At 42.9% G+C, this 23,491-nt stretch overlaps 1 protein-coding gene across 1 annotated transcript in view; it reads right to left on the bottom strand.

Annotated features, from left to right (window-relative positions):
• LOC115311255 (snake venom metalloproteinase ACLF-like) overlaps window positions 1–22,621 on the bottom strand; it is a 49,794-nt gene extending 27,173 nt beyond the window's left edge. The window contains exons 1-8 of the mRNA XM_040220298.2: window positions 22,561–22,621; window positions 16,053–16,225; window positions 12,916–13,008; window positions 11,025–11,151; window positions 6,028–6,063; window positions 4,059–4,189; window positions 2,574–2,648; window positions 2,318–2,478 (exon numbers count right to left, since the gene is read on the bottom strand). Coding sequence (XP_040076232.2) covers window positions 2,318–2,478; window positions 2,574–2,648; window positions 4,059–4,189; window positions 6,028–6,063; window positions 11,025–11,151; window positions 12,916–13,008; window positions 16,053–16,225; window positions 22,561–22,621 — 857 coding nt within the window. The remainder of the gene's footprint in view (window positions 1–2,317; window positions 2,479–2,573; window positions 2,649–4,058; window positions 4,190–6,027; window positions 6,064–11,024; window positions 11,152–12,915; window positions 13,009–16,052; window positions 16,226–22,560) is intronic.
• Window positions 22,622–23,491: the final 870 nt, after the last annotated feature.

Genomic DNA, 23,491 nt, shown 5'->3' with positions numbered 1-23,491 from the left:
GTTTGTTTCTTGCGACCACCGCCAGGGTATTATTTCCAACTTCTAACGGACCTTTTCCGAGAAGCGTTCTGCGCATGCGCGAGCGCCCGATGCCAAGCGGCGGAAGTCGGAACGAAAAATCGAGGAAATTCGGAAGGAGGCTGTGGATCAGCGAGTAGAACAGGTAATTGCAGCATATATATGATTGTGTTACACAAAAAAAGAACGTCGACGGAAAGGAAAACACGACGTTTGGGTGGACGCCACGGATGCCCCTCTTTAAAGTCGAGTTGGGCAGGCGCCGCTGCTCAGAGAGCGAAGAAACTGGTAGCATAGCTCCCATTATCGATTGGTAGCGCAGGTAGGTCACCTCCTCGATTTTTAGTTCGTGCAGCCCCCGCCTGGTGCCTTCGGTATGTGGAAAAGGTCCAATGGCCACATTCGAATTTGTGAAGGCCCCCTGGAACACGCCCAGCCCGCTTTCCACCAATGGCACCTCCTCATTTGTCTCTTATACTTCCCAACGAATGGCCAAACTCTCTACATACTCGGCTCTGGCGACATCCGGTGCGTCTAGTCTGGCATGTCTTGTCTGCATGAGAGCAGACGCGCGTCAGCCTCCGGCATCATCTGCTATTCCACCACCGTCTATTGTCGTCTCTAAGGCGCGTAGAGTGCGGAAATAAACCTGCGCGTCGGCGTCCGTTTTCGCCTTCGTAGGTCTCCCATCCCGCCGTCCGTCTAAAAACTTCTGCAACGCTCGCTAAACACGACCACGAAAGCGGCGTTCTAGCGTTCCATTATGCAAGAGCCACGGTCCAATGGAAGCGTCTTTCAGCGTTTGCCTATGTGCGGTAATAAGCGACCAAGAAAACAAAAAGAAATCAAGTAACAGAATTACGCAGTCCTTCCAGCTTCAATGTTCTTGTTATTTGTTTTCGCGTGGCATCCGCGTGCAAGGTGGGTGAGTGTCATGACGCACAAATAAGACGTTACGTAAAACTATTCGCTTTTGCAGACCAGGTGCATTGCAAAACTTGACAGCTACCTGCCTTTCAAAGGGAAATGGCGAGAGCATACGTAAACAAACGATGCGAACCAAACGTCCGATTGCCTCCATCCAAGCGGCTCGCAAATTCTTGCCCCTGCACTATTTGTCTTCTCGGTATTAGAGTATGGTTGCAAATTGCATTCACACCAGTTGCACAATTCATAAAGCAGCGGGGCCGTTTTTACGGGAATCAACATCTTTATTCAGCACCAACATACGGAAAGGAACAAATCAAGCCGATCAAGCAACATAGTTGACATGATACGCTAGGCTTAGGACCAGTCTCGCTACGAACCTCAGCACCCGCAGAGCTCTTCCGAAGGCGCGTACTTGCGGCAGTTGTTTGCTGCAAGCTAGATCGGCTGAGGAGATATTCTGCTATACATGTCGGTGAACGCAGAACGACACGCCCTCATAAAATTAAACGAGCCCAAGGAGCTACGCTTGTTCAGGACGTCACAAACGTCGGCTGCCATGTTTCTTATGGTTTCAAACCCAAGCGGAAAGGAAATCTCGGGATATTTTAGAAAACAATAATTATTCTATCTAGATTATTTATTTCTCGAGCATAAAAAATATTGTCGATAAAAATACTATTACCGCAGGGAGAAACAAACTTACAACGAACATTTCACTCGTCAATTATCACTCAAACCATTGAGAGTCAAGAAAAAGTGTTAGTTATTTAAACACCGGGCAGGGCTACCCCTACCAAAAATGTGTCTAGCAGCATAAATACTGCTCTACCCAAACTTTTTGTCCCGCAAAAATAGGTCTTCAAAAAAAAAAGAAAAACTTATTTTTCTTTTTAGTGTTACTCTAACTACGTCCTTGGCCATGGCCGTTGCATAAAACCATATACAAGCTGTCCCAAAATATCTTTCACACACATACACACACACACAAAAAGAAGAAATAACGGAGCACTTCTTCTTAGAGCGAAACCAACTACAGGCTGTTGGCAACCGTTTTACGAAAGTCCACGAAGTGTTTTGTGCATCTCGTTATTTAAATAATTAAGACAAATAACTTCACTTTCTAAGTATTTTCAAGGTCTAAGGCGGGAATGGGAAGGTTCTAGAGCTTATTGAGAAATATTACCTAAATATTTACTTATTTAAAAAAAAAAATTTGGTGATACAACGAGCTTAACGTTTTGATAAATATGAACATGTTTTCCCTCAAGGGTTAAACCAACGCTGAATGTCTTAAAATTGTATGTGGTGTGCTTAATCACTTAAAATTAGTCCTAGCTTCAAAGCGTGTGTATTCATTGATTGTTCTTACGCTGTAACCAAGACGGTGACGTCAGCAACAACTTTGAGCACATTGGTGTAAACAGCATCCGCAAGACTGTCTAGGGTTTCTCCAGAGAGCATGTATTTTTTCCTGTGAGTGTTTGGCCTCAAGACATCTCGATCCTCTACTACTTTCGTAACAGGGTTCATCTGTAGAAAGCAAAATATAAAATTGCGTAACGAGTCTCTTGGCAACACAAAAATAGCTGCGAATATTTCGGACAAACTTATAAAAGGTCACATACCCCTTTTATAGTAGTAACACCAACCAGAATAAACTGGACCCGTGGATTCGGAAAATCAGCGTATCTCAGGTTTATCTTGAAAGTATGGAAAACATTAAAACGTATGTTATATTAGTAAGCAGAAGCCTAATTGGATGGAGGCAGGCCTATTAGTCATCCCCCCCCCCCCCCCTCCCTAAAGCAATAAAAAAAGAAAATGTTTGTTGCAACTATTTTACCCGAGCAAGAACCCAAAACCATAAAAAAACATTTACATAAGAAAGGGACATATCGGAAGGACTACTTAGAAATGGCTAGTTTGGCATCTTCCTCTTCTTAGCGTGAATTTCGTATGAACTAATTTTGTATCTCTATACGCCTCCCTGGTGAGCATGTTCTATTAACGCGATAGAATTAACGAGCTCGTGTCGTAGAAAAGCCGGCGTCGGCGTTGGCGGAACAGGAAAATCTTGATTGGTTGATTGGGTCATGACGCCACAGACACATGACCTCGCGCAGAAATGTCAAACAACCCACAATGCTCACGTGAAACGCTACGTCACGCGTGTAATGAAAGTGATTAAAACATGACATGTAATGCGATTGAAAGGTCGCCGTATGCCTTAAAAGATATAGTGCATCAGATGGAGTTGCTCTGCACGCTACCGCTGGCATTCGCGCTGCGTGGCCGCCACCGCCGATGCTACGGCGCCGTTCTGGCTGTTCCTCCACCACTGCCACCTTTTGAAGCCCCAACAGCCCCGCGTAGAGCACGAGCTTCATCCCTAATTCTTACAACGCAACCGATCGACTTACACTTCCTTCGAAATAATAATTATAACACCATGAACGAGTCACTTTTTGCATATCTCGATTGCAACACCGGCTGCTTGGCGGGGACGTCGACACCTGGGAATAGCGTCGTATCACTTCGGCAACCTTCGAGCAGCAATTAAAGAGGCTTGTAATAGAACAGCCTCCCTTTGATATTCTCCTAACTTTCTATGGTCAAGTGATGCTGGTGCAGTCGCTTTCGTGGCTGCGACATCAACGTCATCGCAAATATCAAAACTGAAAGGTTACAAGTGAATACAGTTTGAGCTTGTCCGGAGCAACCAGCGCAGACACTATCTTAGAATCGCTCGGCGCCCTAAACCACTTTTCTACGGACCAGTTGGAGCCGCGCTGCGATCGCTCCACCGGCTCCACGGCTACTATGGCACACCGAGAGATCGCTCACACTTCGCGAAAGGCGCAGAAATACTCTCAGCGAGTGAGCGCCTAGCGCTGGCTATTTTTCAAGGGAAGGGAACATATGATTCAAAAATGTTAATAATGAAGTTGCAAAATGTTATATGTTGATTCCTCCACTTGCTGTGAAATATGTCCTATGTAATGTTACATTGAAGTTTTCTCTTTCGCCAAATGCAACGAGCAGACAAAATGCGTTATACGAAAAAGTAAAGAAACATTACACTATAAATAATTTATAAAGAGTAGTCATACCATTTGAAGAGCTAGTGATGCATATCTTAAGAGGCTGGGTTCATCTGGAAAGTGTTTGCTGTGGTTCTCTTCGAAAACAAAAGACACCTCGGCAAAGAAAACTTCAGGAATATTTACTTTGGGTCGGATATCTATAAAACAGTAAAATGCATGTGCGAAAAACGTGCATTGTATTGAGTTTTTATTATTAGTGGCAGGGTAGGGATACTGTACAAAATGTATGGTGCTGCCTTGGTTTCTATACTAGTAGTAAGTAACGTACGAGTCAACGAAGTTATCCTGTCCAAGAATAACCTACGCAATTACAGCCAAGTGTGCTGCCTTAACCTGGAATCTCTCGGTCTCTCATCTTACGTACCTTTCAACCTCGCTTTAAGGTAAATCCTTCGTAGGCACCGAAATTTCCATTACAGCAACCTTTCAGAGCACAAACGACATTTTCTTTATATAATCAATTTAAAGCAAAAAAAAACAACAAAAATACACATACAGTAGTGAACAAAAAAATATGATATTTCACTTCTTTTACAGAAGTATTGCTCGACGTCCATTTGATGGACTCATATTTAACAAAGCATCAGTTTCTACTCTATAAATACCTTAATGTAGTGCTCAATTACAAATTTTTATATCTGTATCACAGTTCGAAGAAAAGTTACCCACGTAAAACCGAAATATCATCTTTTTGTTCACTACTGTATGTTCAGTTTTATTTTTATGCCCTTTCGTCAATGTAACTGTCTGTGAAGGCATTGGTTTTGCGTAGATGATCCTATCGTAATGTACAAATTTTCTCGAGTGAGAATTTATTTTACGAGCGCATACAGAGCGTGAAAACGGTAGTGCGAATGCGGGATGGACACTATTTTTTTGTTTTGTTGCACCGTTGAAAAATGTCATCAAAACTACTCCGCACTAAAATTGGCTTATACATGGCATCGGTTTACGCGACACCGTTTGTTATTGTGCGCTAAATCATAGGAATAAAGCAGAAGTACTCATGCTGTGACGAATGTCAAGAGGAGAAGCGGCGAAAATCCTTCTTCAAGCTGAAAGTTTAATGGGCGAACACGTGGCAACCAAAACAAAGAGCGAGCGTCGAGACTGCAGTAAAGCGGCCGGCGGTTTGGCGGTGTAACAGCAAGTGAGAGCGAGACTGACACTTTCCAGAACAATAAAGAATGACGAAATGATAAAAGTTACATTCAGAGCAAGAATAAACTTGAATCTTCTGGAAGTCCGTGACCGAGTGTTGCTAGCGCGCTGCAATATTACGTTTGTGCTGACTGGGTCCCGCAGTTTACAGTTTACATCGCATTTAGTGTGTTATGATAATAATAAAGATTAGAGTTGTGCGAATAGTGGCTCGAATCGAAGGCTTCGTCATTCATAGCCTTGACAGTCTAAGGGAGTTCAAAGACGACCGGTTCTTTCAACAGTGCAGCATCTAGGTATGAAGCTGCGCTATTCGCTTAGAACCACTATTCGCAAAACCCTAATAATGATGCTTTATTTTATATGTGTCCGGAAACAACCACATCGGTGGCCCTGGTGATGCACATTACACTAACAGCAGGCAAAAAAGCCAGTATTAAAACTCACACAAGAAAAATCTAGGGTGACAAAACTACTACTGCATACTCAAAAAGATAACATTGATTTAGGATTTTTAAATAAAAATGAAGAAAGCAAGCAAAGTATAAAATTTATCTTGTCAATTTTTATAATCTTCTAGATTGTCCGTTAAACGATGTAGATAGGGCGTGCACAACAACAGCTAATAATACTAATAATAGTGATGATAATAATAATAATATATAGTAATATTTATCGCTCTGCTTTATTTACAGATATACTCGCTTTATATATAAATAGGCAAAACATGACGTTCCTTGAAATCGGTCTATAAAAACCTTAGATCCGGAGTCCAAAAAAAATATATTAGGGTTTAATCAGCGAATTGACTTACGTTGTCGTCTTAGCGGGATACTCCGTTCCGATGGGACTGCAAAAAAAGATATTTAGTTGTATAATCATTTCACAATAATATCGCGAGCTTAGTCGATATAAATAGAAAATCACTTCGAGTAGTTTCTAACACTGTTGCTTTTCACTCGAAGAACCATGGTTCGATTTATGACAGGTCAAAATTTGTGTCATTTGCTGATACTTTTGAAAAGGTCCATATTGACGGTGATAATTATGGTGTGTGTTTACATAGACTACTGAGAATGCATAAAATAAATAGGATTTCATTGTGGGTGTTAATTCATGATTTCCGTCAGGGATATGTGGTCATTTTTCTAGCATAAGTTTGCATAACTAAACAATATATGCTTGTGAAAAGACGGTGAGTGTGCAGGCGAGCTGGTGGTAGCTAATCATGTCGTATTACACCTGAGACTGCGGCGGAAGAAATCGGAAGAACTTTCAGTAGAAGGAACAGACACAGAGAACGTCTCAAACTCAGCTGAGTTAGAGAGCTGAGTTTGAGACGTTCTCTGTGTCTGTTCCTTCTACTGAAAGTTCTTCCGATTTCTTCCACCGCAGTCTCAGGTGTAATACGACATGATTGGCTACCACCAGCTCGCCTGCACACTCACCGCCTTTTCACTAATAGTTCCGGAAGCAGGCTTATTTCCCTTCAACCATGGCCCCGCGAGAGCTGAGTTTGAGACGTTCTCTGTGTCTGTTCCTTCTACTGAAAGTTCTTCCGATTTCTTCCACCGCAGTCTCAGGTGTAATACGACATGAATATATGCTTGTTTTTTCTTGTTGCATTTTTGACTGTTGACTTATTGCTAATTAATTTTGGTGCAGAATTATTATGACCTATTATTAAAAAGAACATCTCGCTGATGGCATATCAAAAGAGTTGTAGTGGAAATGTAGAACCAGTAAAATTACTTTCAGGGTGACGATAACATTTCCTGGAGAAGGGATCTCCTTCTCCAGGGATTATTTTCGTCATTGCTGTCCAGCTCGCTTGCACCTTTCCATTTAATTGCATTATCACCATAACCTTAAGAATGTATGCCGTTCACACCTGTTGGTATTAGACTACTGGCAGCTGATAAAACCCATTTGCTTTGCTGATGTCTGACCCCTGGTTAGCTCAGTTCGTAAAGCACCCCACTGGAAATGGAGAGGTCCCAGGTTCGATGCCAGGCCCGGTCACATAGCTGTGTTTCGCGATTTGGGTTTGTCTTTTGTCCTCCTGTTCTCATTCTACAGGAATTATTTTCGTCATGGTTGTCCAGCTTCCTTGCCGTTTTGCATTGAATTGCATTATCATCATTACTTTCAGCATGTTGTTAAAAATTATGGTCTGTGTGTTTTTTAAACCCAGATGCCCACATATTATTAGCCACGCCGGTGGATCTTCCAGGCATATTCCGAATTTTGACTGAAGTTTGTAACAAGTTAGTTATCGCCCCCATCTTGCTTCTGTTCGGGGAAACCACTGCACAAACCAGCTTTAACCCTTTGTGAGACAGTGGGACACATATGTACCACCTGTGAGAATTGGTTCAATCGAGTCTCTTCGGGTTCGTGAGACACCGGCGTCCCAATTTCTCCATTAGCGCCATCTGTGAATGTCAAATGCAACTTTTCCTCAGTTTTCTTTTTCTTCACGAGACGGCGGAAGGTTCAAAACATGTACTTGCTTTTGTAATCGGTTTTCGAAGCACCGATCCGTATGTGCCCATCTTTCGGAAGACACTTCCTTAGTTCCCGAATGTCAACTAAGTTGCCCTTTACATTCTACCTCTTCGTAAGCATGTAAGCATGTAAGGAGTATGGGAATAAAGTATTAGCACGTTTTAGATGGCACATGGGTTTATATTGTTGAAGATGTACAAGCATGTGTGGATTCGTTAGGCTTAGCAACAACCTTTTTACAGCCAATGTTATTAGGTGGCTCGCCGTTCCTGCTGTTGCGATATTTTTTTCTAATAGCTGCCGGAGCTTCCATCTAATGCTAGGAGATCTATTAGTGCTTTTTCTTTATAGGAAAAAGAAAACTCACTGTCGAGGAGGCTTTAGAACTGTTCTTTAGTGTTCTGGACGACTCGGCGAATGACGCGTCCAGCGACTCGGATGACGATTTACAAATTCCCTCAACATCAGCTTTGGCTCCGGCAGAATCATCAGAATGCGATGATATGAACGAACAAGCAGCGAAGAGGCGAAAAAAGACGTACAAGCGACAAAGACGTAACAAGAAGACGCGTGTCCAGCCTGAAGCAGATGCTAGTCAGAACGGCGATTTCAATGGTATGCCATCACCGCCTTGGTATGGATAGCTGGGTAACCCCAAGACATTCCTGAAAAAGCTCACTGAAAAACCTCCAACATGCTCTCCTAACCTAAGCACAGATAGCAGTGCCTTTGACGCGTTTAGTCGTTCTGTTAATGAAGAAGTGTGGACAATATTTGTCGCAGAGACAAACCGGTAGGCTGATCGGGTGGAAAAAGCTAACTGGGAGCCACTCTCAATGAGCGAGCTGAAAGCCTACACAGCCATGATCATTCTTATGAGTATTCATTCCTTGCCCCAAGTCTACCTGTACTGGAACTTAGATCAGCTCTTTATTGTGAAGGAAATCTCTCGCGTGATGACCTTCAAGCGTTATCAATAAATCACAAGCTGTTTGCACCTCAATGATAACACGCAGCAACCAGAGCGGATCCCGCCAGGATGTGACCAGTGCTATAAAGTGCGACCTCTTATCGAAGCTATCAACAAGAAATTCAGAAAAGCATACAGCTCGTCATTTCACTTCGCGGTTGATAAATCTTGTTTTTTTTAAGCGTCGATCGGCAATGAAACGATACGTGCCAATGAAACCGAAATTCAAGCGGGCGTACAAACTCTGGAGCCTCGCCGACAGTGAGACTGGATACCTCCGCCGATTCGAAGTAAATCAATGATGCAACAGTGAAAGACTCACTGATCAGACTCTAGAGGAACATGTCGTTCTCTCGCTGACGGAGAATATAGTAGAGGAAGGATCTCAAGTTTTTTACGAGAATTTGTTTTCGTAATCCAAACTGCTCCTGCAACTACGAAAACGAGGAGTGTTTGGCTGTGGCACATTCAGGACCAACAAACGATGTTTTCCCCCAGAAGTCAAAATTGTCAGCAAGCGTTCTTGTGGGGAGTACCTCTACCTATCAGAAGGGCCAGTGTCGGTTTACCAATGGCGAGACACAAAGCATGTGAACATGATGCCCAATTTTCGTGACCATGAAGAACAAGCTTCGATGAAAATGAAGCTTCCCTGCGTAGAGAAGATTCAAGTTACATGCCCGATGTCAGTCAAGGACTACAACCACTGGAGGCGGGGGGGGGGGGGGGGGGGGGGGGAGCGTTGACTATTTTGATCGAAAACGCAATGCTTATCCGGTCGGTCGACGGTCGAAGTGGTGGCATCGTATTTTTTACTTTCTGGTCTATGCAGCAATTTTCTAATTGTGCAACACACGGCATTTCACAGCGACGACGATGTGACCTTGCTTCACTTCGAGGTGCTACTCGGGCGACAACTGATGAAGAGGCAGACTTGCCGCACTGGCACAAGGTCACAAGAAGATTTCCAAAAAAACAAGGAAGCCGCCGTGGGTCGTTGATTACTGGGGTGCCAAATGAAATTCGTCTTGAGGGAAAATAAAACTTTCCTAATGAGAAATGCCAAGAGGTGAAGGTGTTAGTGGTGCTCCACAAAGAACAAGGAAGTCCGCACAAGATTTTGGTGCCGCACCTCCGACGTCCCTTTTTGTGATGGGTGCTTCTCCCCCTTTCACTTGTCCCAGTAAACTCAAATAGAGGGCACTCGTCATTCTTTGTCAATGTCCCACGTGGGCGATGGGACATACGCTGTCCCACTTCAGTTTCTCGCGCTTAGAGGCTAGTGGGACATATGTTGCCCGACCAACTGTGCCTCTGAATTTTGTTGCATAACTATGTAGCTTGGTTTAAAAATTATTTTTCTTGTTCAATGAGGCATTTCTGATATAAAAATAAGTGAACTAATAAATGACTGCTCGCGCCTTATAAAGGGAGGGGTTAGAACAGAAAGATTAAACACTGGGGTTATTCTCTAAATGAAATTTTCGCAGGTTGCTTACTATATATATACTACGTTTTGCGTTTTTTATAGCTCTATACAATAACAAATTTTCTCTTTTTGACCGCTTCCGTCTGGCGACCAAGTAAGTCAGAAATAATTCTGGTGTCCCCTCCACTGAGTTGTCACACTGTACTCATATAGTTGAACACGCTGTCATTCCAGCCTTAACTCTTCTCGCAGCGCTTGCAAGCTACATGCTACTCTACTACTGTCATCCCTTTCCTCCTGTCCTCCTTGTTGCTCCTAGTCTGCGAAAACAGAAGTTTCCAGTCGCGTGAGCGATTCCGTGTACTTCATCGGCTCGATACCCAACAAGGAAACAAGGAAGCTGAAGGCCAAATCAATCCAGGCGCTGACAGAGCAGAGTCTGTGAGTGCACGCAAAAGACGGCCGGAGTTGTGCCACCGCGCTGCTAGGGACACTGGTACATCTCTACATGACAAGTGGAAAGACGTGGCGTACTACGGCACCGGCCTTTCAAATATGGGAGCCTTCCTGAATGGGCCGATCTGAGTGGCCCGCAATTCTGTCAAACCTACCCTCGAAACAAGTTTTTTAAAAACATATTAATATATATATCTGTATATAACGAAGTAAAAGACTCACGGTGAGAAACAACAAACAGCGAAAGTTCCTCCGCTATCTGTTGATTCTCACCGTGAGTTTTTCACATCGTTATATATACGCCTTCGGCCCCTTGGCTCCCCTGCCACCATGCCCACTATGTATATATATATATATATAGGGAGAGAGGGCGAGCCTAATGGGTTTAAATAAAATAACTATCTCATATCTTTTCTTCCTTTTTTTCTTTTGCTGCGCTGTATCTTACTTATGTAGTCGGTTTTGAACTCCTCCGGCTCTTCGATTTTGAAAACCTTGTGTGCCATGTGTCCATCTTCAGAGCGTCCCATCAGTGGCAGAGGAGCAATCCTCAGCGTGTGACCCAACGACCCTCTCTGCGAGTAACATAACGATGGCTTATGAAAAATCCTAGACCGCAAAACTCTTTAATAAACTCTTAACTTCTGGTTTAGTTTTAGTGAAGAACAATGAGAGAATGCGAAGTATTCTAGTTGGTTATATTAAGACGAATGGTAAAGATTCCTTAAGATAAAAGCTTTTTACGTGCACTCAGAAAACTACGTTAGATCTTATTTTCCTTTTCAATGTCTGGTAAAATATTTTGTCTGCATAGCATAATATGTGTCAAAGACTCTATAAAATACTATTTAAATGTGTAATAAAAAAGCCCCCTCTCAAAAAAAAAATAATTCTGAAATAATTTTAGCATGTCCCTATTAACGGTTTTAGACTTCAATAACCACTGAGCATGTTTTACATTTTCAAAAAAATTTTCATGTAATTTTCGTAGATATTTTATAGCTGTAATTGAAGAAAAGAAACAGTTTCCAACATTTGAACCATCAAAATTAATGTAAACATTGAGGTTAGAATATAGTGTGTTAAACTAAATATTTTATAAAGACAGGCTCCAAGTAAGCCCCTACTATCAGACCTTTTTGATGAAAAAGGACTGCTGGAACGCTGCATGAGACATTTCTCTTGTACACATACTAGAAGTCCACACTTATTACAAGAATGTAAATGAAATATTTTAAAGCTTACCGCGGCCGAAAACAACTGCTGCTGAACGTTTTCTGTAGCTCGTGTGGAAGATATATTTTATAACATCCAGATGCAAGGTCTTCCCGAGCGTTATGATTATATATGATAATAATAAAGTCAGCTTATTTTCCGTCGTTGATGATCCGGGCCGATAGAAAAAGCTGTTAAGTGGAAGCCTGAGGAGCTCTCGGCCCCCGTTCATTGGCAGGCAACGGAGGCAAAACTCATGAGATAAAGCTTGCTGAAAACAGCTTATATTAAATACACACGAGGGTGAATATAAAATGTTCGTGCTTAGAATACCCTATGAATAAGCCAATGAATGGAGTGCACTAAAACTTTCCGCACAGTTGTCTTTAGATGGTGTATTTATCATACTCAAATTAAGTAACTGTAAGTAACAATGAAGAAATTCGGGTCAAAAAAAGAAAAACGGATTGTTTTTTTTTTTTTTTTTTGATTCCAAAGAACAGAAAACGCGAAAGCAAACCGTTTGACTTCATTACGCAGCTACTCACGTGTGCACCACACACGCACGCATCTGCTGGATCTGCTTTGGGGTGTTCATCTCAGAGAAACGTTTAATAGTTGGTTTCATCTTGCATCATTTGTGCATAGAAGAGCGACAACCAGACAGCTTGTGTATGTTGTTCTGCTTATGAATAAAAATGAGGTGATTTCTGTTACTTTAATTTGCCTAAAGAAACCACCAGCCATGAAATTTGAGGATCACGAATTCTCCACCCTATAGACACCTTTCTAAAAATAGTTTTAGTGTACTTAATTTATTGGACTATTTCTACAATTTTGGACGTCTGAGTAGTGCTGGGAACCACCCTGTAGGCAAATTAAGAAGTGTAGCTCTTGCTCTGACTCAAGTTCACAGTAGTACAGAAAACCGAAAACGTCAGTTTAAGCTAATGCAACTCTAATAAAGCGATATACAATATTCGGGAGTCACTCTTTTTGGCTGTGTTAATTTCCACCTTCTCTCTCTAGTCTTATAAACTTCATGAATCCCAATTTTTACCAGGGACCTTATAAATAATAAATAAATGAATTATTTAATGTATAATAAGTTTGGCACTGCTTACCACTTCCACAGTTCCGTCTTTTTCCGTGACAGATACCACTGCCATCTGACTTTGATCATGGTAAATGTCCTTTTCCACTTCCCTTCCATCTACCTATCAAAAAAAGAAAAAAAGAGGAATACACTAAGAGTTCCTAACAAGAACTCAATGAAGCATTACAATTCCTTTCTAGATAAACTTGTTTTTACGCAGTTTACGTACGTGGCAAGTAAACAATGCAAAAATATAGTTGTATTCGGTCATGAACGGTTGCTACACCTTTACCCACTAGACAATGTAACCTAGCAATTCGGGTTTGTGAAAAAAAATAAGGAGGGGGGAGCGGAAGGGAGGAGGAGAGGAAGAGGGGGAGTGAGGAAACGAGAGGAGGAGGAGGGGAGGGGGAGTTGGGAAGGAGAAGGAGGAGGAGAAGGAGGGAAGATGCCAGCTACCCGTTATGCAGGCAAGTGATATCACCATTCATAAATCACACAGAGGCACGAATGAGGACATGGTGTACTCGTTATCTAAGTGGTCATCTACATGGGTACTGGTCTGTGCTGTACCCGTCGATCTCTGTGACACGTCAGACGAAGTTCGTAAATTGCGCGCCGCAAGCTCGACAACGGTTTGCTCGTGGTATCTCTAAAGCTCTTGCCTACGTCACTCACCAAATATTTTGTGGAAGACAAAAAAAGAACTTCATACAAGTCATGCACGAAAACATCCTATGCGGAGGGCAAGTTCGTCTGCTTCTTGCGCAGGGGGTAGCGGTGACGTCAAAACGACGAGCCCTGATTGGCTGATCGCGACCCCCTATCGGAGCGTCGTCTGCTCCTTTGCAACGTCGTCTGCTCGCAACGTCGTCTGCGTCTGTCTTACATTTCCTGCGACTTTCGGAAGCGCAGGTCTTTACGAGCGAGCTCGACTTCACCTTTTAGAGAGGGCAGACGAAATAACTCGAGCGGCACGTTGTTTTTGTCTAACAACTAGCAGGCGCGCATCAAGGAGAGAAGTGAAAGGACTCACTGGCGAGGTGTCCCGAGGCGCCAAGGTTTGTTTGCTAAGAACCGAGAGGTGAGGGTGACTAGCGTCCTCAAGTTCCCTCCCAAATACTCTTTCCTTCTTTCGTGTGCGGCGAGACTCCTCACTCTTTAACGGCGTCGGCGGGTTGGCGCGGTTGGCGCAGTTAACGTCTGCTTTAGGTCTGCTAGTCAAAGCGATGGCTGCTTTACCTTTCCTGCGTCTGTCGGAGATTCACCGCTCTCTGAAAGGCGAAGTCGAGGTCGCTCGTAATGACCTGCACTTCGGAAAGGCGCAGGAAATATAAGACAGACGCAGACGAAGTTGTGAGCGTACGACTTTGCAAAGGAGTAGACGACGCTCAGAAAGGGGGTCGCGATCAGCCAATCGGAGCTCGGCGTTCTGACGTCACCGCTACCTCCTGCGCAAGACGCAGATGAACTTGCCCTCCGCATTGGCCCCGAGCGACGTGCACTCGCTCTTCTGCTGTGCCATCTCGGGAGAGCACGCTCAAGACTAATGCTGAGGAAATCAAAAACGCCGAGCAGTCTTCGACAGAGCCGATAGCAAGTAGGATGGCATCGAGAGTATCACGTGCTTCGCCAAAGTGTTCACTCTAACGCTGTCTCGTTCTCCCACCTTGCTCCTGCTGTCCTGTTTTCTGCCACCGGCAGAACTTAAACAGAGTGGAGCTTGCAGATGTGAGAAATATATTTTCCTTTTTCGGACAAGCGGTGAGTGAGAATACTACAATATATATATATATATATATATTGCATGTCGGTCGGCTCAAGCATTTCAAACCTCGCCAGCCCGAACCTTAGCATGTTGGCTCTACCTTTCGGCCCGGATGGCCTACTCCGAAGAGGGAGCATTTGTGGCGACCAAGTGGCGCGACCAGCGCTGCCAAGTTGGGCGCCGAAGTGCTCGAGGGACAGCGCGTGCTGAGGCGTGATTGCGCGCGCGTTTCAGAATATGTTCAATCTTGGCTGGGCAAACCGTCGTCTCCGCCTGCGACTTTCGGAACTTTCGGGGACTTTGTCCCCAAAACACCTTCACAATATATATTTCTCAGATTTTTTAGTATGGCATATCGCAGAATCGAAATACCCCAAGAGAGGAGGAGCAGCACAGGGGGAGAGGAGGAAGACGGGAGGAGGAGAGAGTACAGATAAGAAGGAGGGGCACACCCTCCTCTCCCTACCCTCCCCTTCTCCTCCTCATGAACTGCGCTCTAATTCGACGTTACAGGAAGTTATAAACGCCTTTAATTTTTGAATTTTGTTTTTCGCTGTAATTTTATGTTTTTGTATTTATGTCCTGAATATATATTTTTCAAGTATAATTTATTTTTAATGCTGGCTAATGTTTTTCCTGGACAACAAAGGAAAAGGTCCAAATTTACAAATTTAGTGTCGCAGCGCATAGCCTTGGTGTGCTCATATATGTATAGGCAACAAAAAAAAGTATTTATGAATTGAATTGTGAATTTATGTCGAAAGTGACTTGAAGTTAAAATGCAAGAAGCGGGATTCTGTGGTCAATATAAAATTTTAAAGCTGTAAAAATAAGTAATACACAAGATACACATACGTTATTATTTGTTAATTATATAAGATACCATCGGCATCAATCTTTCTTAAGCACAAAATATATTAAAAATAAAGCTTTTGCGAGCTCTGTAGGCATGGGCAGGTTTTTGGGTTGGAGTCAACTTATTTTTTCGGAAAAGGACATGCACCTGCGTTTTCTTGGAGGAAATGTTTATCTTTTGGTGACAGGGTGAATATTAGGTTAACAAAACGTATTTCAGCAACGCTTGGCCCGCAATGTCATTTTTTTCTCGACCCCCCCCCCCCCCCCACCGCCGAAGCTTAATCCATAAATATGGCCCCGCTTCAAGGCATATATTGTTATCTACTTGGAACGTATGACATTCTTGAATTATAGGTATTCCATGCATCTGTTTTACTATGAGTTAGGTTTTGCAAGGTATGCATAACACACTTCGGCATATTACCATAAAGGAGTTTCTTATGAAACTTCATTAGAAACAAATCTCGGTCAAACCATTGAGTTAGACAGTTATAAGTAGCGAAAAAGAGATGTACTTCAGAATAACAAAACGAACTTACCAAAGTATTCAGTTGCTCGTCGCCATTAAGAGTTGATACAGTTAAATTTTCGGCGACTACAGAGCTCTTCTTTAAATGCAGAGTAATTTTCTCATCGACTTGAAGGAGCTTCATTCCATTCATTCCTCTTGCTTGCAGAAGTCTTGGGTAAACAATATATTCTTTCGAAGGTCCTGAATTTGGGATTGTAAGAAAATAATCTCATTGCAAAAGCCCACTTGTATAACTGCAATATTTTGGTTTCATTTCATTTTACCAGCGGCGCTAGGTGATTAAGGAATGAAGTCATTTATGGATACGAAACTGGTGTGCACACGGCAGTGTGTCAGACAAAGGAAATCTGTAGAACCCTTACCCTAGATTGCCTTCTAGCCTGCCGCCATGTACGCTGTGAGTCTGAATAAACCGAAGCTAAAACAAAAACTGATGTTGATGGTTAAGAATGGAGAGGGGAACGGTGAAAGGTGTGGATTGAGGAAATTTATGATTATGTCAACACGCCCGATGACATTTCGGTCGCAAATACTCTGCAAATTTCCCGGGACTCCTTGCCCGATCTCGGCAGAAGGCTGCGAGCAGCAACGGTATGGACAGGGACTCTCCAGTGGCAGGAGGCAGCAGAGATTAGCTACGTCGCTCAGTCCTGCCACGAAGAGCATCTCAGGCGTCTCGACCTTCTGCTGAGGCACACAACGGCGGACAGGTGAGTTCCCGAAAGAGTTCCGTCAAGCAGTTGACACAACACACGGATTCCCGTGATTCTTTTTCTCTGCTCTGGGGACCGCCAAGAGCTTTCAACCGTGCGGGGAACGACCCGTTGGTTGCTTCCGGTGACCACACGCAGATTTTAAGCGACGCACGGAGCTGCACACTCTCCACTTCCACCACTAAGTGCCAATGAGGGGGAGATCAGAATGCACACCAGTGCTCCAGTAGAGTTAGCACCAAGGATGTGTATAGTGTGCCAATATTAAAGAAAAGCGAATGTTGGCGAGCCCGGATTGTCAGCATATAGACGCTTTGCAGCAGCTGTGCGTGGGCGCCGCGATAACGAAACTTCAGGTTTTCTTTCTTTTTATTACGTTTACTTCACTTCGTCATTACCACAGCAGGGCAGGGTATTGGCATTTTAGGTTCTACTGTGTCCTTCTCCTCAGCATTGCCCTTTGTGAGGGCTCGTCAACGCCCGCTTGTGTAGCTCGGCATCTCAGTAAAAGAACAGAAGGTCAGCAATTGCGGCGGTAATCTCGCGCTTGCGCGAAGCGTCTATTGAAAATGCCAAAAAGTATTAAATGATCAGGAGGGAGAAAACGTAAAAAAAAGAAAGGAACAAGTTGAATGGAGTTCGTCAAAGTGAGAGCTAAAGCACTTATAAAAAAGAATATAACTACGTTCGTTTATAGCGCTACACAATGTGAAACATTGACGCAGTTCAAAGCTTGAATAGTTGATTGAAGTACGTTATATATTCACAGACGACTCATGGCTTCCTCTACCGTTAGAGCGGCTTATTTTGGAGCGCTTTCGGATTGATTTTTTTTTTTTTAATTTTGGAGACTTTTGCAGCAAATATTGATATCCATGCCATTTCGACAGATCATGCCTTGTGATTATGTAATTAAAGCAATCAGAAACACCTAGTTTACGCAGCTTCACTACGGACCATGTAGAAATATATGTTTTTCCGAAGCGCGGGAATCGGGGACCCCCAAAAGCAAATGACACGCTTCATTCGAAATATAGTGTGATACTTTTGAAATTATTATACGTTCTCCTATTTCTCCGGGCGCCGGGGGAGGCAACAATAATTACAATAAAGCGACATCTGAACATGTTTTTTTTTTTTTTTCAGGTAGCATACTTCGAACCGCGTAACCTTTTCACTTGTTCTTCTTCGTCTCTTTTCAATGCCGTATGCCATTTGCGTTTTTCTTGTGCCAAGGTTGAACAAAGAAAATGCTGGACCCATATTCAAATGATTCTTAGTACCCTGGACTAATTCAGCTTATGTAACGCCGCGGTCAAAGTCACCCGCTCCAAAAACTAAATTTTGTCTCCTAAATGCAGAACCTTTACCTCTGCTATGATGCGGCGTAACATTTGAGCAAGGCCTATGGCAAACCCCGCTTTGACGTCACTAGCAAATACAAGTAATTCGAGCAACACGTGTCCAACTGTGTATTCAAAATAGATGAACGAATGAATGCATGGAGGCCGTTTCTTTTTGATCGACTAGTGACTTGCGCCACAGAGTCAAACTCTATAATTGCTGCTGCGTTAAGTAAGGTTAACCCAATTTATTCAGAGTGTACATCTATTCCTATCTGTATTCTGATCACAATTCCTCAAATAATCTTTTACCTTTTTTCTACTTCTTGAATATGCTTTGCTTTACCTTGTTGTTCAAATCCCAGGTCCCGAAATAAAATAGTGAACTTAATTTTATGATGTCCTTGGGTGATCGAGTCATTTATATTTTATGATAACAAGCTCTGGTGTTTTTATTTTCTCTTCACTGTAGCAGATGTTGTATCCAGCTCCTTGTATTTTATCTTATAGCTGCCGATTCGCAGATATCTGTGGTCTAGCCTCCAGTACTAACACACCGCCTCTAGAATTATCAATGATTCCCTTCTTTTAATATCAATGTCTCTTGCCATGTAGCTGTCGAAGGTTGGTTCCTTCTGCATTCGTGCTCCCGCTTCTTTATTACTTTTTCCTTTACAGCGCATTGCCAATGACTTCATCTGGCGGAAAGGTTGTGAAGGAGAGAAGCAGAGAGCTACCACCTATCCAAGTGTGCTGCGGAAACTGGCGCGTCCCTGCGGCCGATGTGCGAAACAAAGGAGGGGGTTAGTGCACAAGATAAATTTGCTCCAAGAGCAAAAAAAAAAAAAAAAGATGAACCTGCTTTTGCAGCATTGATCCTCTTCGTACTGAGAGTAGCTAAAAATCTCGCAAAAACACTTTTTTTCTCACTCCAGAGCTATGAATATTGTTTGAAATATAGCAGCAACATTAAGTCTTGCTTTCTAATTTCTACATTGCAATTTTATTTATGATCTTATATGAATGCGACATTGATGGCATTTGTTGTAAACCAACTTTTGTTACAACCTGAAAACTGGGTGCACATTTCTTCGCCCAACAAAATGCGCGGCCCATAGGGCGTTACATTTTAAAATTTCTTCCGTATACGCTGGGAAGTTAACTACTCTTTATTCTCCAGAATCAATATTTGCAGCTAATTTCGGTAAGAGTACGTGTAGAATGTGGTATGCGTTTTAGAGGAGCCGTTCACGGTTCACTTTTCTGCTCCTGCATCCGCATTTGTAAAGAGCTCAAGCATTAACCTTGCATATAAACTTTTACAAAACTCTTTTAAAATAAGGTATTTAGCATAAATATTCATTGGTATGAGAATTGGAATTTAAATGGGCGCAGAAAAAGTATGAGAGTAATTTTGTCGCGTATTACCATTTTTACTTTCACAAATTTACGATTACCTTTAAAGCCACCCCATTGGGTGACTTAAGCCTACACTTGTTCTGCCGTTCTATAGACGTGTTTGAGAGATTCTGCATTCAATGAGCTTTTTGCTTCGAAAAAGTTTATTCGCCCCCCAAAAAAGTTTACATGGGTACCTATCACATAACTTGCAGGTTTTCTCTTGGCTAACATATAAGCACGTTTATTTTTCGATATCTTATACCAAATAATGTACAACATTGCGGTCATGATGTATATATCTTGCCTTATATAAAATCAAACGTGCGCGTTTGGACGTAGCGATCGTTGTCTGTACACACCAATTACCCTTTGCGACGTACATATACTGCCCAAAGTGCACATTGCCAAGCAGGTATATTTTTATGTCATGTGGTGTACTCTGTAGCATAACGAGACTTTCCATCAAACTTCTCAGTCGCCTTGTGCATTGTTTCTTTAGATTTCCACACACATCATTCAGGTCTCTTTCTTGTTATAGAAGAGAATTCTGCAACTCGCGGTTGCACAGCGTGGCTTTTTAACAGGAAATTTGACCGCGTAATTGAGGCAAGTATAGCTTCAGATATTCAATGCTAAGCGCAAAAAAAAAAATCTTTATTGACCGAACTTTGCGGTATTGTGATGCATGCTTATATGATCACGTTCACTGTTTTGTTTTATGCGATTCTTCGCCTCAAATGTTTCTACACTATGTTTCTCTTTCACTCTTTCGCATAACACGAGCCATAGCCTCCTAAATACTTAAGAAGTCTGGCAGACTGCCACGAGAATCGGCCGCCGAAATGAAATAAAGGTAGAGCGGCATACAGCAGATGAGAGGAGAGCCACGGGACTGGCGCCCCGCTGCGGTGAGACGCCCAAACGAACAAGTGTGTTTCGGGTCCTCGCCGCTGCAAAAGCTGTGGGCTGACGTCCAGGTTCCCCGAGAAATGGCTCTTTGATGCTCTGTGCTACCAGATCCTTGGTCTCTAAATCTGCGACCGGGCACCCTATGGCTCCGTCATCGAACTGCGGGGCTTCGTGAGTATAGACCCTTTCTTCAAGGGCGCCGCCATCTTGAATTGTCGCCACTTGCTGTGTGGGCGAAAACATTTTTTTTTTTGCCGTCGCCACGCCGGTAGAAGGCGCTTAGGATATAAGCGTAACCGTCACATTTGTTATTTTGCCTCCCCCTTATTTTTTTACTAGTAACAGGTTGAAACGTTTTAGTATTTTTTCGTCGCCATACCGGATAAGCCTACCAGGTGGCTGGGGACGAGAGTACACAGAAAAGGTCTACAGAGGAGACTATGCCGGGCCGGAGCCTCAAATACAATATAATAATTTCTCTGGTAGCAGATGACAAATACTTTTGCATAGTGCTAAGATAGTTATCGCTATGGAATCCTGGCCATTCACGAAGCCGAGCGAAGGTTCATCTGGAGTAATCTGCGATGTGACAGGGGGCATGAAGGGCGGTCGAATACCAAGCAGAAATGCGAATGCAAGCGAGTGCGGGAGCCGTAAAACGTATATCTTTTTTTGGAATGGCGTGACGTCACAGATAACGTGTTCCGTTTCCCGCTCACCGCAATGAGAGTGGGAATTATTTCAACATTCGGCGGCCCGCAGCCTTCGGATGGAATCAAGACGTGTGTGCGTATGAAGGGGTTGGGCTCTTCACTTCTTGGGAACTATACAAAAGTACAAACGGAAGCTAAGGAGCATTCACTTTTGTCGTATTATCATCCTCGACATAACTAAAAAATACTGTCAAGGGACTTCTTTACCTTCTTTGGCCCGTGGTGTCAATGCCTGCGCGTTTTTTTTTCTTTCTCCGCCGCATCCAGCGCATCCAACAACCACCTTGACCCCCCCCCCCCCCCCCCTTCCCTTACTTCGCCACCACTTCCATTTGATTTCCGTTGGCCATTGCTGGTGGCATCATACACATTGTGATTGGCCGCCTGGAGAACCGCCGTGACGCCAGTTCACCAATCAGCTCTGGCCGGTGATGTAATGATGTGTCCTCCAAACTCCACCGCGCACTTTCGAACCGTCACAGGCCGCAGAAATGAAACAAAATACCCGTGTTTTGGCTCCCTCACCCACCCACACCCGCATCCATGTTTGCTTTTGTGCAAAGTAGAATTTATGGCCACACTACATACCGAATCGGCGAGAAACTTCTTGTTTTTTTAGGAACGGAGAAACTTTTTTTTTTCAAATTTGTGTGCTATTTGTAACAAGCAAATTGGCATTGATAATCATAAATATAAAGGTACCGCACTGTACTTCAAAACAAACAATCGCGGGAAGAAGGTGTAAAAGATTACGTCCCGCAAAAAATGTTTTTGACCACCCTTTCGTTGTCTTTTGTTCTTTTCTACTTATACAGCGGAAAGCATCCCAGATGTATAATACTCAAGGCACCCGAATATGTTCTCAGTTTTGCAAGATTCTTGTTATATATAGTGTCTAATTTTGTTATCCTTATTTGTGAAATCTACATTCACATTTTTTTTCTGTGGCGTATATTTATTTGCTGTAACCCTTACTATGATAGTCTCTGAACGATATCGATAGATTAATATAATATACTTGGCACTCATGTTCCTTTGAGAGTATTAGGATGCAGATTAACGAACTTCGAAATATGTTTTGTTTAACTTATCTGCGTTGCTTTCACGAACAGCTTTATGAAGGCTCAATTCTGCATTATTCACTTCCAATATCTACATTATATTGAAGTGGTTCTCGTGGTTCTGCATGACCGAATCGCCGAATCTCGTTGAGTCAGCAAGTCCCTCTTGCTTCTCGAACATCCTCCGAGTTTATTTTTTCTCGTCTCTACATGTATCTGGTGTGGAGATTTCTTGATAGTTTCTATTAAGCTTACTTTGAGCAGTGCTACATAACGACTACAAAAAAAAATTATTGAATCTTACTGACACGGTTAGTGTAGATTCAACGGGCACACGCTTAGATTACTTTTATGAATGTCCCATCCCTAACTTACCTGCCCGAAGGCCCTCCGCCACCATGGCACAAATAAGCACTGAAGCTAGAAATGCAGACATTTCTTCTGACGCCTCACGTTAACCCGAAACTTCCTTTTAAAGACGAGAACTGGCCGTTGCATAACAAAAGTTAGCGTAGTGACGCCAGCTTTTAATTGTTCATAAAGTAGCTATTGTGAGGGTGTTATTTGTGATTCATACGATAGGGATGTTTTCAGTGACATTTCCGAAAGTTTGAGACCGACCGGCTTATTACCTCAGAAGTCATGTGAAACTTTCGTGATAATTATTGGCTGACCTTTTTGCATGACGGAATGTTTTCAGACTTCTTTTGCGTCATTCCTTATTCTTACGTTGGAAGCTTTCGCGCAGTAAACACTCTATTCAGATGTTCCGTATGAAAGGTCGGGGCGACTTTATAGATGAAGAGTCAAACGGATAGGACTTCGAACAATCGAAAGGAATGTCAAAAATATTTTTTTAATTTGTGTTTTTTATAGGTCATTCTGGCACATGTTGAAAATTTTCTGGTTGCCTTGTGTATGAAGCGTACACGGAATAACTCCATTTATTTGATGCTTGCTGAGAAATTTGGTTTCAGGCTGAGGCACCACTATGGCTAAATAGACTAAATAATTGACACTTTAGGATAGCTGCACTTCAACCTTCTTAGTGCTTAAAAACATTGATGCCAGTTACCAAATGCTTTATCTGAAATCACAAGAACCGATTTTCCTTCCTCCTGAAATATTAAAACACTTTGAAAAAGTGAAAAATGGTATCGCCTGAGCCCTCTGACACTGCATCAAGACCGAGGAAGTCACAATTCCGAATCGCAAGAAGCTTTAATGGACCCTTTCCGAAATCGCTCTTGGCAACAATGAGCCGCTGCCTCGAGGGCGCTCGCAGTTGCGGCTGGTCACCAGGATC

This window comes from Ixodes scapularis, unplaced genomic scaffold (assembly GCF_016920785.2).
Source record: "Ixodes scapularis isolate PalLabHiFi unplaced genomic scaffold, ASM1692078v2 ptg001212l_1___fragment_1__unscaffolded, whole genome shotgun sequence".
NCBI classification, from domain to species: domain Eukaryota; kingdom Metazoa; phylum Arthropoda; class Arachnida; order Ixodida; family Ixodidae; genus Ixodes; species Ixodes scapularis.
The sequence above is the reverse complement of the archived record's forward strand: the minus strand, read 5'-3'. Positions and strand labels throughout refer to the sequence as shown.